Below are 16,484 nucleotides of genomic sequence, written 5' to 3' on the forward strand. Positions count from 1 at the left end.
TTTTAAGATGTACTAGTAGAAAGCTGGTGAGTAGTATATGGTATTCTCTTGGTTAAAAGATGCAAAAATGGATACACATACAACCAATTTTGCCTCCTTTATTATACAGAGTAGAGATTGAGTATGTCAAGAGACACAGTCGTGATTTATTAAATGTATCTAATGAAAAGCAATGGAAACAGGGTACTTAAGAAGTGTTATGTAGGAGAGAAAGGGTCAAGAATGAAAGGATTTTGAGGAAACATGGAGGGAGTACAAAAACAAGTGACCGGTCGGCATAATCATGACAATATATGATACTCATAAGTATAGAACAAATATATGGAAGAGGTAAATGTGTTGAGAGAGAGAGAAGGACTGAGAAAGTTGCAGTTTGATGGAGTTGATGAGCTCTTGAAAAAACGAGAGAGGTGAGAAGTTTATTAGTGAACAAAAGGCAAAGGAAGAAGTGATGGATGGCGCCTGAATGATACAGCAGCAGGAGGAATGGTTTGCCAGAACAGAATGACACGGAGCGGTACCGTGAATGTGCAAAATACTTTTAACTAGTTTTCTTTTTCTTCTCTTACAACTTTAATTGCTTCATCTTGCTAATTTTTAAGTCATTTAATTTCTTCTGCCTTATTTCTCTGTGCTTGAGGGAATATTCCAAAAGCAATAACATCATGTATGTATGCATGCATGTCAGCTGCCTTAAGTTTGGCCAGAAGAGAAAGGACAGGGGATAACTCAAATTAATAAATAATAAAAAACAGATCCAAGTTCTAGTGTCCCCTTGGCCACAAAATTACTTGAGGCTCCCTCATACGGTCATCGTTATGGAGCGCCAAATGAAGCCGAGACCATCATAGATTTGTCTCCCAGAAGAAAAGCACGGCGTATATAAATGAATCAATTCATATGAAGCGTTTTTAACTAAATTACATGGCATGAATTCATTACATGAACTACATTTTGCTTACATGGCATTTTCTGAGAAGTGGGCATGGGCCAGCAATGCATTTGCTTTACACAAGTAATCCTTGTTTAGCGACAATTTGCGACTGGCAATTCAGTTGTTACACAAAACAGTTGTTAAGTGAAACTGTGACTGTGCTTATGATCTTTCTTTGGCTTTCCCTTGGTTTACAGGACTGTGAAGGCGATATATGCAAGAATTGGCCCCAGAGTTACTTCTTCATCACCGTCGCAACTGTGAACGGTCACTAAACAAGGCAATAACTAAACAAAGACTACCTGTGCGGGGGAACTATCAAGGATAACAGAATTGGAAGGGACCTTGGAGGTCTTCTAGTCCAACCCCCTGCTCAAGCAGGAGACCCTACCTCATTTCAGACAAATGGCTGTCCAGTCTCTTCTTAAAAAACTCTAATGATGGAGCACCCACTGCTTCTGGAGGTATGCCAATCCACTGAAGGGTCACCCAAACTCTGTCTTCTATGCAATATTCCTGTTTTTCAACCTTGGTAAGCTTAAGATGCATGGACTTCAACACCCAAAATTACCTAGCCAGCAAGACTAGCTGGAGAATTCTGGGAGTTGAAGTCCATGCATTTTTTAATTTGCCAAGGATTTAGGATTCCAACACTAAACACAACCAGTTATTTGACCCGACTCAGCCTCCCATGCCCAGTATAACCCAGCCAGCAGCAACTCTCTGGGGTTTCAGTCAGAAAGGGATCTTTCCCAGCGAAGCAGAGATAATCAGGATCTTGGGAGAGGAAAGGTGATGTGTGCGGGAAGGAAAAAAAGAAAGAATAAAAGGTACAACAATAGCTTACCTGTGCTCCTCGGACTAGAGGTGGCATGACTATTTGCGTGTTCTGTTGAGAGCCCAGCTTTGAAGATGTCTGCTGCCCACCCCGGATCAAAGGAGGAGGAATAACAGTCCCAGGAATACGTGAAGAAGCGTTCTGTTTTGGAAGGGAGGGGGTGGGTTGAGGAGGACAGGGAGTAGAGAGAAAAAAATCGTTTTGCTTTGTAACTGCAGACGGTCAAAGATCCATCAAGGGTCAAAGAAATATCTAGATTGAACAACCAAGAAATAGATACAGACAGAGATAAAGATCCAAGAGAGGAATATGGGAGGCAAGTCAAAAAAAGCATAGCAATTAAAGTATTGAAGCAGGCAAGAGACAATGGATAGATGATTTCTCTTTGTTGTTGTTCTGGTTTGCTTTTCTTTTTCTCTCTCTTTTCTTTTTTTAGGTAGGTGACATGACTAGAAGTTAGGATAGAAAGAAAACGGTTTTTAAATAAATGGTGATATGATTAGATCTCCTGTATGAAAGATCTCCCTTATGGAGAATTAGTGCAGGGAAAGTGCCTCAGAGGGAGACCACAGCTGCGATATAAGGATATGTGCAAGAGGGACCTAAAGGCCCTGAGAATGGACATTAACAACTGGGAAACCTTGACCTCCGATCGTTCAGCTTGGAGGCTAAAGACGCAGCATGGCCTTCTCCAATTCGAAGAGACACTTGTTTGGCAGGCTGAGGCAAAGAGGCAGTCCTGGAACCAGCGAAATCTGGGGGCTGGGGAGGGGACAAAATGTATCTGCCCTCAGTGTGGAAGGGATTGCCACTCTCGAATTGGCCTTTTTAGTCACACTAGATGCTGTTTTAGGACCTCTTTCCAGAGCACGATACCATAGTCTCTTGAGACTGAAGGATGCCAATGATGATGATGATGATATGATTAACAGTTAGAATAAGAGATAGAAATAAGAGAGGGGGGAATATTAGTGTATACACTTTTATATAATAAAATAAAAGCAATAAGAGAAAATATGGAATAATTGAATAATGATAAATTGTAATAATATAAATGTTAATAATATAAATATATATTATTATAATTAATTAATATAAATGTTTATTATTATTAGAAATATATAAGTTGATTAAATGTAATAATTATGATTAATTTTACTAGTTCTATTTGTATTAGAATGCATGATACCCAGGTGCCACACTGTTCATGCATTGATATGTTTGTAAAAAAAAAAACTTGAAAAAAAAAAGATCCATCAAGGGCATTCTCTCCATACTTTCCTTGTGCTCATAAACCAACTTTTTAATACAGCTTTGAGAGCCAGTTTAGTGTAGTGGTTAAGATACCAGGCAAAAAAACCTGGAGATCGTGAGTTTTAATTTTACCTCAGGCAGCTGGGTGATCTTGGACCAGTCACTGTCGGCCCAAGGAAAAGAGGCAATGGCAAACCACTTCTGAAGTCTTCCCAACAAAACTGCAGGGACTTATCCCAGCAGTCAACCCTGATTTCAAGGCAATATCCTTCAATATTGAATTGAATATTGAATTAAATATTGAAGGCAAAAGTCTGGTAAACTCACAAGATTCGTTTTTCTTGCCATGTACATGTATATATCCAAACTAGATTGTGTTGTTTCTCTATCTCATATATTATATGTGGGAATATGCATAATTTTGTATTTATTTGTCTATTTATCTATCTATCTAATCTATCTAGTCATTTTTATGTAGTGTATATTGGAGGTGGTGACTCTTTGAGAGTTGTATATATTTGTAAATATTGCTACAATTTAAAGGTAAAAGGCATGTATATACATAAATAAATAAATAATTATACTGTGTTTCCCTGAAAACAAGACCCTGTCTTATATTTTTTTGAACCCTGAAATAAATGCTTGGCCTTATTGCCATGCACTCAAATGTCTGATTGGGCTTATTATCAGGGGATGTCTTATTTTTGGGAAAACAGGGTAATATAATTAAATTTATATAATTATATAATATATAGAAGAGCAATCTATAAAATTGGAAACTATGTAATTATGAGTGATACCGATATTGGAACGCTGTAAAGAGTAGAAATGTGGTGTAAAGGTTGAAATATGTTTAATAAAAATTTATTTTAAAAAAAGAGAGAGAGTTGTATGCAACGAAATTTCATTTTAATGTATGCCGATTGGTGTACATTAAAAGTGACAATAAAGTTATTCTAAGTTCTAAAAGAGGCAATGGCAAACCACTTCTGAAATCGTCGCAGCAAAACTGCAGGGACTTATTCTCGCAGTCATCAGGAGTCAACCCTGATCTGAAGGCAGTATTAAGATTAATACATGTACAGCTTCGTTTCCAGTTTCTTTATCTACTCAGAACTAATGTAGGAGCACAGACATTACTGGTGGTCCTTGACTTGCAACCAGTTGCTTAGTGGTTCATTAAAGTCCCAATGGAGCCTTCAAAAGATACCTATCACCTGGTTCCCACAGTCACATGACTCCATTTTGGGTGTTTGACAACCAGTCTGCATTTATGGCTGTTTGTAGCATCCTGAGGCTACATGACCATGATTTATGACATTTTTGCTGAAAATCGGTGTTTATTTCCATTTTCAGCAAAAATGCCCCATAGCAAACCATGAGTCTGCTTAACAGTGTTTGCTTTATGACTGATGCAAAAAAAAAAAAAAAGGTCATAAAATCAGATCAGCCACACGGGTGACTTGCTTTACAACTGTCAAAACTTATGACCATAATCAGGAGATCCATCACCGGTGTAAATTGAGGATTACCTGTACTGAAGCAGCCTATAAGACTGAATTAATTAACAAAGACCTTTCTTACGCCCTCACCTGTAGAAGGGCTGACTTGCCGGATGCAATGTTCTGTGTTCCCCGCACTAATGGGGGAGGTGTTGCTACAGCATTTCCTGAGGAACCAGCAGGCTATGAAACAGACAAACAGAGATATTAGAATAGAAGCAGACTATTCTGAATGCTCCCTTTTGGTTCTCCGTTTATGGGCAGTGAGTTTTCACTGCCAAAATGTGGTGCCAAAATGCCTGTATTTTTTGGTTGCACAACTTTAGCCCAGTTTTCAAAAAGCAGAGGGGAGAAGTGAAAGAAGGAAAGATGGCAATTTGCTTCCTGGAAGAGTGCTGCTTTCATTTACATGAGGGGTGTTCCTCTAACTTTAAGACCTGTGGACTTCAACTCCCAGAATTCCCCAGCCAGCTTACATTGATTTACATCCTTAAAAAAAAAACAAGGAACACACTGTGCCACTCTCGGAATGTCACCCTATTACTGAATGGCTTCTTGCAGATCTCCATATCCAGCAGTCAGGGATGGACAGTTAAAAAAAAAAATGCTAGTAGCCTTTATTATAATAATTAGCATATCTTTTCTCTTTACATCTTTACTTCTCCTTTCTCTCTGCCCAGCCTTAGAGCATCATTTTTTTATTTTTTTTTAAATTTGATTTATATGCCGCCCTTCTCCGGAGACTCAGGGCGGCTTACAAGGCATTAAGCAATAGCCTTCATACTTTTGTATATTTATACAAAGTCAGCTTATTGCCCCCACAAACTGGGTCCTCATTTCACCTACCTTAGAAAGGATGGAAGGCTGAGTCAATCTTGAGCCTGGTAAGATTCGAACTTACAGTAATTGCAGACAGCTGGTGTTAATCACAATGCTATCAGTCTGCTGAGCCACCAGGCCCTTTTATAGCTCAAATTCCAGTGACCAGGAGTTTTATAAATAAATCTTAAAAGTTGTGCTTAAATAGGAAGGGAGAGGAAGTTTGAATGGTCCCCGAGGTAATCAATGCCTGAGTGGTAGACAGGTGAGAAAGACCATATATAAACTCCAAATAGAGAAGAAGAAAGAAAAAAATAAGGCAGAATCTGCTCACCTTTTGGGCTGTTGTTTCCTTTTGTATCTGACTTTGTCGTAATTTTTTCAGTAAGACAAGTTTGGCTTCTTCTAACCGCAGTTCTTCCTTCAGCTGTTTAATCATTCGCTCCCGTTCCTCTGGGCTGCTTTTCTACAAGGAAGAATTGGAAGAAAAAGTTTGAATTTCGTGGAGGGAGGGAGGGAGGGAGGGAGGGAGGGGGAGAGTCAAATTAGAGAGGATGACAGAAGGGCTGACTTTAAAAGAGTGATTTGAAGATGAGAGAGAGAGGAGGGGGGAGGACGGAGAGGGACAGACCAGGAGGGGGAGGAGAGGGAGAGAGAGAAAGAGATGAAGAGAGTGATGGAGAGAGATGGAGAGAGATGGAGAGAGAGAGAGAGAGAGGGAGGGAGGGAGGGAGGGAGGAAGGGAGGGGGAGAGAGAAAGAGAAGAGTACACGAACCAATGTGACTTTGGCCAGCCTCCTCTAACCCAGTGTCCTACGGATATGTTAAAGGACAACTGTCAAAGTCAGCAGTGACAGGATTGACATCATCCCAAGAGGGAATAAGGCAGGGGAAGGACGACTTTAGTGCTGCAGGAGAAATTCCAGGCATGAGGGCCAAAAAGGGACAGGCGGATGGTTCATGTAAGTGGCCCAGGCATAAAGAACAGAAAAAGCAGAGTCATGGTATGGGAGTAGTGGGAGAATTTTGAGCAGCTGGTACACCTGAAATGGATGAGAAATTCATGCACTTCAATTGAAGGAATAGAATGAAGCAGGAGGTTGGATGAAGAGGGAGAGCAGAGCCAGGGAGATAGGAAGCCAGCAGAGGAATCACAGTGGAGAAAACCCTCCTAGCATCAAAGCAGAGGACACAATTAGTTTTTGCCAATGGAGAGAGAAAAGTCAATATTATGTACTGCTTGTGCTGAAGAAATGACAGGATGCAGATGGGAGGAGTCCCCCAAGACGAACCTGTGATTTACCAGGCCAGAAGATCTGAATTTATCAAGGGATGGGACGGGAACAGGAACAGTCAGTTTGCTCTGTTTTATGACTGTTGGGTCAGACTTACCATTAGCACTTCTGCGCTGGTCTCTTTTAATGCTATTTTGGTTAATCCATTCATTCTTGGGCTTGACGGCTCGTTGTCCGATAGTACTATTACATCAGGAGAAGGGACTCTCCTCTCTCGCTTTACCTCACTAAAAAAAAAAAAAAAAGAAGGTACATGAACAGGGATATTTTTAAGGAAAAGGATGAATATATCCTAAGACACCCCTCCTCCCCATCCTCTCCCCACTCCACAATGTGTATTTAGGTCTGTTTAGGGGGAAAACAAAATGACACTTCCGCCTTCCAGATTCTACTTAATGTGGCTGCAAGAGGGTGAGAGAGAGATTCAGAAAGCAAACTAGGGATTCCATAAGACAGGGGTCCCCAAACTTGGCAGCTTTAAGACTTGTGGACTTCAACTCCCAGAATTCTCCAGCCAGCATAACATAGCTGGCTGGAGAATTCTGGGAGTTGAAGTCCACAAGTCTTAAAGCTGCCAAGTTTGAAGACCTCTGCCATAAGAGAACCAGGGCCTCTTATGATGATTCCTTGACTTTCCAAGGCTAAGAGAAAACCAGAATAAATGAATTATATAAAGTGCATTTGCAATTTATGAAGCAGTCAAATAAACTGCCTTTTGAACGCAGAGAATTTGAAATGGCATATGGTATGGTCATGTGATCCTCTGGTATCTTTTTTGAGGTATGTTTAGAGAACGAGCAAAGAAGTAGATTTATGAGAAATCTCTTAAGTGTTAAAAATGTTGATGTGATATCAAATGATGTATAAAGCTTTGGAACCTGTTTATCAAGAATTAGGGTTGATCAAGCATGGCGGGGTGACTAAAAGAATTATACTGAGAAATTGGAAAGGAAATATTCCAGATGTTAAAGAATGGAATGTCGTTTGGAAATGTGAGAGCTATCCATTCTGGAAAAAGTAGTATTTTTCTGCCATTCAAATAATGAAGCAATATATACTGCTTTGGCACAGAGTTTGTGAAATTTTACAATAATATTTTCTATTGATTTTATAATAATATTTATTATTAAATCGGTGATTATTGAGGTTTAATAGATAAGGTAGATTTTTCTTTTCTTTGTTCTTTATCATTTTTTGCTTTTCATTATCTGTTCTTTAAGCTTAAGAACGATTACATTTCATTGTATTGTTAAAGTGGGTTTTTTTTTCATGTTTTGTCAATATTTCACATTTTGAAAACTAGCAAAGAAAAATCTTTCTTCTTCTTCATAGGAAGAAGAAACTGGTTCACCTTCACTTGATTTTCTGCAAGAGTAAGAAACATACAGATTTTCTCAGAGCTGCAAGATAGCCAATTGCCACTAAGATAACCTACATGCCTTCAAACTACCATCTAAAAAGTTCCTGAAGGCAACTGCAGAAAGTTACTTAATTAAAGGCTTCTTTCTGAGTTTGAACAAGTCAATATAGTAGTACTTATCCCCAGCTGGATTCAACTGACCTTCCCTCCCCCACACTTCTGCAGTGGAATGGTCTGAGGGGGCATCACCAGGTGCTTAACAAGGAAATATACCAAGAAGTTTTTGTGGAAGTGAAACTTCCATCCCAAGAAGAGGATTGTTAACAGCTGATCTAAAGCATCTCAGGTGAAAATGGCAGTACATACAAATTCCCCTAGAGGGCACCCTCATAAAGCAATATTTCACTCTTGAGCCTTAAAAGTTAAAATCCAGAATCAAAAGGGGAGGGGGAGTCTTTCCCCTAGTTCTTACATCAGACTCACGAACAATTGAATTTGGAAAAGGCACGGCGCACAGGATTCAAATTAATATTACAAGAGGACATTTCTATCTTGCACATGTTACATCTGAACTACATACTATTCGTATGTTTTCAAACAATGAATGAGCTTCAGCCAGGGTGGATTTAAATCACTAGTAAAAAGGCTTGATTTAAATCAACTCGATTTAAATCATAATTTTTAAAGAGCAACTGTCATCTCTGCTACTCCTTTGACCCACTGTTAACTCACCGATAGTCCCAGTGTTGCAGAACATACAGCCTCATGCTACATAACTAAGCTCCATTTCATGCTGAATAAACTAAATTATTTATGTATCTTAAATAGAAAACTATCTCACGATAGATTCTTACCCCAAAAGTTTTTTATTAAAATAAATTCAATAAAAATGAAAAAAATCCGATTTAAATAAAAAAAAATCTGATTTAAATAAAAAAAATATGATTTTTTTGATTTTTTAAAAAAAATCATTGATTTTTATCTACCCTGGCTTCAGCCCAAGGCAACATTTAAACATTTCATTTCTTTTAAATTATGAAGATCCAAGGAACCTCTTAAGTATAGAATTCTGCAAAATTAGATTTTGAGAGACCGTATTTGTGGAGAAAACCAACCCTAAATGCTCTGAGAATGCTATATTTTCCTTCCTCCCCGTGTTATAACGTAACTGGTTATACTGTTGTTTGATCGTACTAAAGGTTTGATTTGATATGTAACTGGTCATATGTCTCTTTTCTCCTAACTTTCCTGCGAAAAATTCTAATTGCTCTACTTTTTTGAAATTCTAGATAATTTTATTTCGATTTCATTTTCAAATTATCACCTTATCTGAAGGAAAAGGTCTTGAGAATATTAAACTCCCAAAGATGCTTTTCAAAAAGCAACTGGACTTTTGTTTTTTTTCCCTTGAAGATGTTTCGCTTCTCATACAAGAAGCTTCCTTCAGCCTTCTTAAGAACTGAAGAAGCTTCTTGGATGAGAAGCGAAACATCTTCAAGGAAAAAACAAAGAAAGTCTAGTTACCTTTTGAAAAAGCACCTTTGGGACAACCATGACTGGATGACTGAGAATCTCTGTAGACATTGAGAATACTGAAGCTTCCTCTGAACATTCAATTTTATTGTAAGGGGGGTGGGGAGGATGAAGGGGACTAGGTTGTTATGAGTGAGAAGTTTGGAAAGGAATTGTTGTTAGTTGTGAAGTCGTGTCCGACCCATCATGACCCCATGGACAACGTTCCTCCAGGCCTTCCTGTCCTCTACCATCCTCTGGAGTCCATTTAAGCTCATGCCGACTGCTTCAATTACTCCATCCAGCCACCTCGTTCTCTGTCATCCCCTTCTTTTGCCCTCAATCGTTCCCAGCATTAGGCTCTTCTCCAGTGAGTCCAGTGATGGGATTCAAGTAATTTAACAAACGGTTCTCTGCCCTAATGATTTCTTCCAACAACCAGTTTGCCAAACTGCTCAGAAAGTTAACAACCGGTTCTCCCAAAGTGGTGCAAACCGGCTGAATCCCAGCACTGAGTGAGTCCTTCCTTCTCATTAGGTGGCCACAGTATTTGAGTTTCATCTTCAGGATCTGGCCTTCTAAAGAGCAGTCAGGGTTGATCTCCTCTAGGACCAACCGGTTTGATCACCTTGCAGTCCAAAGGACTTGCAGGAGTCTTCTCCAGCACCACAGTTCAAAGGCTTCAATAACCAGGATTAATTTCAAAGCGGCAGTGCAACATTGTAAGATTTCTTAGAAGTAACTGATGCAATAAAAGCCAATTCCTTTGAAAAAAGGGCAACTCCCAAGAAAACTTTTTTGTCAGTATGTGTTGCATCAATTGTAGGGAGATGAACTGGGTTGAGAGTGGGGCCAAGCAGGTTATCAGTATGGAGTCATTGCGCTCCCACAGGAGATCCAAATTCAGCCCCCCCATCCCAGGAATTCCGTTGACCCTTATCTAGCACTAATTTGGCTTGACCAAATTATAGATTGTCTATAGGGAGAATGTAATAAACTTTGAACTCAACTCCTGTTCCTGGTTACAGGTAGTCCTTGACTTACAACAGTTTGTTAGTGATTGTCCAAAGTTACAACGGCACTGGAAAAAGTAAATTTTTTTACTTTTACTTACTGCAGCTACTTCAGCTGACTGCTAGTTCAGCAGATCAGCGGATCAAATCTCACCGGCTCAAGGTTGACTCAGCCTTCCATCCTTCTGAGGTGGGTAAAATGAGGACCCAGATTGTTGGGGGCAATATGCTATTTAGTATACTGTCTTTGGTGTAAGCCGCCCAGAGTCCTCGGAGAGTGGGCGGCATAGAAATATGAATAATAAAATAATTTAAATAATAAATAAATTATGACCAATTTTCACTCATGACAGTTGCAGTGTCCCAGAGTCATGGGATCACCTTTTACGACCTTCTGTCAAGCAAAGCCAATGGGGAAGCTGGATTCACTTAACAAACCGTGTTGCTACCTTTAACAACTGCAGTGATTCACTTAACAAGAAGAAAGGCAAGAAAGGTTCTAAAATGAAGCAAAACTCACTTAACCAATGTTTCAATTAGCAACATAAATTTTAGGCTCAATTGTGGTCGTAAGTTGAGGACTAATTGTACTTGTGCTTGATATCAATCCTCTCATAAAACTTGCAGATGTCATTTCCCTAGACAACAAGACTTTTCATTTGCCAACCAGAGGATTTGCCTTTTGCCTGACATTTAAGAGAGATTGAACAGATCCTGAAATAATCACGTTCGGGAGAGGTTTGTAAGGGGGATTTCAAGTCGGAAACCTGGTCTCTGCTTTCAACAGAGAAGTTGCTGGTCCTCTTCATAGTCCAGATGTGACAGAATTAAGTTTCCTGATTGAGGACCAGAAACCCTTTATGGGCTTTTTGCATAAAAAAAGAAAATGATTCTGTACGGTTTTGAGGATTAGAATCAATTGATTATAGAAAGAAGGAAACAATGATGTGATTAAGAGAGAGAGGTTTGAATTGAATTGTTTGTATAACGGCTAAAAGAAAAATCGGAAACCATCTTATATTTCTTTTCATGTTTTTGTTTATTTTATTTTTTCCGCTTTTCTCTACTCCCATCTCTCTCAAAGAGGGACTCTGTTTTCTATTCTATGGTTTCTTTTCATTTTCTTCTATTTCTCTCTCTTCTCCCTTTCTTATTTCACTTTCACATATACTGTACCTTTTGCTTTGAATGTACTCCTCATTATAGATGTAAAACCTTTTAATATAAATTTAAAAAGTAGAAAGTTTCCTGTATTTGCAAGAAGTTTTTCATCAGGAACACAACATGGCCGGGGTGGGGGTGGGTGGGGATGGGGTGGGTGGGTCACCTGAGCCACCTCTTGATCCACTATCATCACAAAAAGCTTGTTTCCTCTATTCTAACAAGCATCCAACACACCATGTGACTGATTGGGACATGCTTTGCCACTCACGTGACCCTTTTAACCATTCCTTCCCACGTAGTGGAAAAGCTATGGTAACAAACCGGTTGGAACTGGTTTTGTGACACATCGCTTTCATTTTGTGGAATGGTGAGGCGGGGGGGGGGATGATTAAGACAGGTACGGTAAGAAAATGGAAGGAAGGGGGAGAAACCACACACACATACACACACACACACACACTTTCAAGGAGCTAGACGTCTTTTAGGAGACAACACTTTTCTCAGATCTGTAGCAAAACAAAGCTCACCAAAAAAAAAAGGATGAGGGAGGGAAATGGCCATCCCACCATAAATCAATCTGCAACCTGGCATTCAGCAATGTCCAGAGAATGCAGATTCTAGAAATGGCCAAAGGTTATTAGCTACAGTCCCGACACTAAAAGGTACCAAGGAGAAAGAGACTGTTGCGAATAACACTGATGAAATGAAGAAAGTTTGAGGGGAGGTTTTTGATTTTTGATGGGGGGGGGGAGGGATTATGAACTTCACTTCACTTCACTTCACTTCACTTTTAGAGACCCAGAACAAATGCTCAGACCCAGAATGTTTTCTGTATTACACCCCCGTTAAGGAAATACAGGTAAAGGTCTCACTGAGTCCAATTTGACTCTTAGGGACTACCTGGATAATTCTAGGTCGCTTCCTTGGCTATCCTGAGTCACTGGACAGTGAGCAGCATAGAATTTTAATAAATAAAATCTTAAGTAGCTCAAGTACCATCTTGGGCACATGAAAGGAGTTTGCCATTATCTTTTCTCAGGATATGTTCTGATTCAATGTTTGTTTTTTTTAAAAAATGTATTAGAGTTATATGGTTGCCCATCTTATCTAAAACAACTCTGGATGTCTAATACAATAAAATATCAATGCAATGGCAAAATGGCAACACTTGAAACATCAGAAAAATGCTCAGAGGACATTTTGTTTCTATTCTCAGTCCAGCCAGCAGCCCTGGGATTTCCTAGTGGCCTCTCTTCCAGATACTTATCAGATCTGACCCAATTTAACATTGGTAAGATCACCTAAGTCACTTAAGTGATATCGCCTGCTGTGATACATGTCTGATAACCATCAAATGCAATAACCTTAAGTCACCCACCCTTGATTTCTCCCTCCCCCTCCTCTCTCTGTGTTGTATTTATTTACTAATAGGGCTATCCAGATTGAGGACTGGATTTTCTTTGCAACAAAAGAGACTGCATGACTTGAATCAAGAGGCAGAAGCAACCTTCCCTCTTCAAAATAAATCTCAACAATCTTCTTCCAAGAAGAAAAATAGCGGGGGAAAGCTTTTCTCCCGGTTGGCAATATTACACAAATAGGCCCTCACTTTGTTATTTTTCTGAAAGGCCCAGAAGATGGTAGTTTTGTCAGTGGGCCTGGTGAAGGTAAGCTTTTGCGCTTTTTTGTTTTGTTTTTAAGCTTGTGACTTTTTAATGTTTGTAAGCTGCCTGAGTGTCACCTGTCTGTGAGTTGGGTGGCCATTTATAATGGCGAACAAACGTGACTGTAATGGAGATGCTGAGAGAGAGAATATGGCTAACCCTGTTGGCTGAGTTTAGACTAAGGGTCTCCAACCTTGGCAATTTTAAGACTTGTGGACTTCAACTCCCAGAATTCCTCAGCCAGCAAAGCTGGCTGAGGAATTCTGGGAGTTGAAGTCCACAAGTCTTAAAGTTGCCAAGGTTGGAGACCTCTGGTTTAGATTGTTAGAAGAGTATGTGGCCTTCAGTGCTTTGAGGAAAAATTGTAAATTGTTTCCCTAATCCAGGGGTGGGGAACTATGTCTCTTTTATGCCTTGTGGAATTCAACCATGCTAGCTCAGGAATTCTGGGAGTTGAAGTCCACAAGTCATAAAAGAGGCCATAGTTGCCCACCTCTGCGACCTAATCAAAGGATACCCTCTCCCTGTGAAATGCAATCATGCAGACCACGGACCTTGAAAAAATATTATCCTTATGATGTGCCTATACTGGCAGCCCTCAATTTACAATCTTTTGTTTAGTGGCCGCAAGTTACAATGGCGCTGAAAAGAGTGGCTTGTGCCTTATGACAGGGGTGGGCAACTGTGGCCCTTTTACAACCTGTGGACTTCAATTCCCAGAATTCCTGAGACAGCCAAGCTGGCTCAGGAATTCTGGGAGTTGAAGTCCACAGGTTGTAAAAGGGCCACAGTTGCCCACTCCTGCCTTATGACCATTTTTCACCCTTACGGCTGATTGTTGCAGCATCCCCATGGTCTCATGATAAAAATTCAGATGCTTGGCAACTGGCTCGTATTTATGACGACTGCAGAGTCCTGGGGTCATGTGATCACCTTTGGCAAACTTCCGACTAGCAAAACCAATGGGGAAGCGAGATTCACTTTACTACTGTTGTTGTTAACAACGGCAGTGATTCACTTAACAGCTATGACAAGGTTGTAAAATGTGGGGAGGGGAGGGAAATCACTTAACAACGGTCTCACTTAGCCATGGAAATGTTGGGCTCCATTGTGGTCGTAAGTCAAGGACTCCCTGTACCTACGAAGATCAGAATATTGCAAGCTGTGGTATTCCCCGTAACCCTCTAAGGAAGCCAAAGTTGGACTCGGAAGAAGTAGAAGAGTATTCAATTTTTTTTTAGCTTTGGTGTTGGGAGAAGATTCTTGAGAATCCCTGTGGGCAGCCCCCCAAATATAAACAAATGGATTACCGGAGAGATCAACCTGAAATTGTCACTTAGGTAACTTTAGGCTCAAATTATACTGTTTTGGACACATTACAGGCAGTCCTCAACTTATAAACAGTTCACTTAGTGACCGCTCAATGTTACAAAACCACTGGGAAAAAATGACTTATGACCACTGCAGCATCCCCATGGTCATGTGATTTACATTGGGATGGTTGACGACTGGCTCACATTTATGACGGTTGCAGTGTCCCTGTGGTCACCTGATGGCCTTTGTTGTGGCCCGTCAGTGGCCTGTGCAGCTGGTAGCTGATTCCGACAGTGAGGAGGCTGGTGTGGTACTGCGCCAGCAGCCTGTGCAGCTAGCACTCGAGTCAGACAATGAGGAGGCTGGAGAAGATGTGGTGCCAGAGGTGGGGATTCAGCCAGGGCCTTCAGAACCTCCAGAAGCTCCCATAAGTGAAGAGGACGAAGAGGAGGAGCCTCTTCTCGATGCACGGGCACACAGAGCTGCCAAAAGGCAGGAGTGGCTCCTCAGGAGGAAGTCTCCTCGAGAGTAAGGCTTGGGGCTAATTGGCCACTCCCTTAGCCTATTTAAGGAAGGACGACGACTGAGGCAATTTGCAGGGAACAACTTCGTTCACTCTCCTTTGCGTTCTGATCTTAGTTCTCTTATCAGTTTCCTGCAAATTGCTTCTGGGCTTTCTGCCAACCATAGTTAAGATTACGATTATTTATTCTTTGGATTCTTGTAGGCTGTTAAGAAAGTTAATTAACAGCCTTTGTTTGAAAAAGACTGATTTAATTTAGTAAACTAAGGTTTGTACAGACTTTGTGTGTGCTGCGTTCTTTGGGGTCCGTAGCTGAGGCAGAACAGTCTTTTGCAGCCTTCTGGCAAGCAAAGTCAAGGGGGAAGCCAGATTCCCTTCAGAACCCTGTTACTAATTTAACAGCAGCAGTGATTCACTTAACAAAGGTGGCGGGAAAAGTCGTAAAAATGGGGCAAAACTCACTTAACAACATAAATTTTGGGGTCAACTGTGGTCGTAAATTGAAGACTACCTGCAAAGCCAGCCCTCGCCTTACAACCATTTGTTTAGTGATTGTTTGAAGTTATAACTCCACAGAAAGAGTGACTTATGAGCATTTTTCACGACTGTTGTAGCATCCCTATGGTCAACGTGTCCAAGATCCAGGCCCTTGGAGACCGGCATGTATTTATGACCACTGCACTGTTCCCGGGTCATGGGATCACTAATCGTAACCTTCCCAGCCAACTTCTAACAAGCAAAGGCATTGAGGGAAGCTATATTCACCTAATGATCACAGGAGTCACTTAATCACTACAGTGATTCACTTTGGATGTTTGGGGTGGGGAATTGTGGTGGATGGGAGTCAGAGGCGGGTTTCGGCCGGTTCTGACCAGTTCTGGAGAACCGGTAGCGGAAATTTTGAGTAGTTCTGAGAACCAGTAGTAAAAATTCTGACTGGCCCCACCCCCATCTATTCTCTGCCTCCTGAGTCCCAGCTGATCGGGAGGAAATGGGGATTTTGCAGTATCTTTCCTCTGCCACGCCCACCAAGCCATGCCACACCCACCAAGCCACACCCATGGAAACAGCAGTAAAATTTTTTGAAACCCACCACTGGTGAGAGTGTGTTTGGGGATTGTTATGTGTGTTGGACCAGGTCTTTGGGTGTTAAGTGAATTTCGTTGTATAGGTATACTGTGTATACACGTACAATGACAGTAAAGTTATTATTATTTAACAGTGGCAAAAAAGTCGTAAAATGAGGTGGCCGTCACTTTAAGCGCGTTGCTTAGCAACCAAATATTTGGGTT

The 16,484-nt window shown here is 40.7% G+C and overlaps 1 protein-coding gene across 4 annotated transcripts in view; it reads right to left on the minus strand.

Annotated features, from left to right (window-relative positions):
• The window catches only part of GATAD2A (GATA zinc finger domain containing 2A), a 93,195-nt gene that overhangs the window by 15,600 nt on the left and 61,111 nt on the right, over nt 1–16,484 (minus strand). For all 4 annotated transcript variants that reach the window (XM_070944060.1, XM_070944052.1, XM_070944067.1 and 1 more), the window contains 4 exons: nt 6,740–6,869; nt 5,682–5,813; nt 4,619–4,711; nt 1,782–1,913 (listed from right to left, as the gene is read on the minus strand). In XM_070944060.1, coding sequence (XP_070800161.1) covers nt 1,782–1,913; nt 4,619–4,711; nt 5,682–5,813; nt 6,740–6,869 — 487 coding nt within the window. The remainder of the gene's footprint in view (nt 1–1,781; nt 1,914–4,618; nt 4,712–5,681; nt 5,814–6,739; nt 6,870–16,484) is intronic.

Source organism: Pituophis catenifer, unplaced genomic scaffold (assembly GCF_029215685.1).
Source record: "Pituophis catenifer annectens isolate HBS135680 unplaced genomic scaffold, rPitCat1.0.hap2 SCAF_1, whole genome shotgun sequence".
Taxonomy (NCBI): domain Eukaryota; kingdom Metazoa; phylum Chordata; class Lepidosauria; order Squamata; family Colubridae; genus Pituophis; species Pituophis catenifer.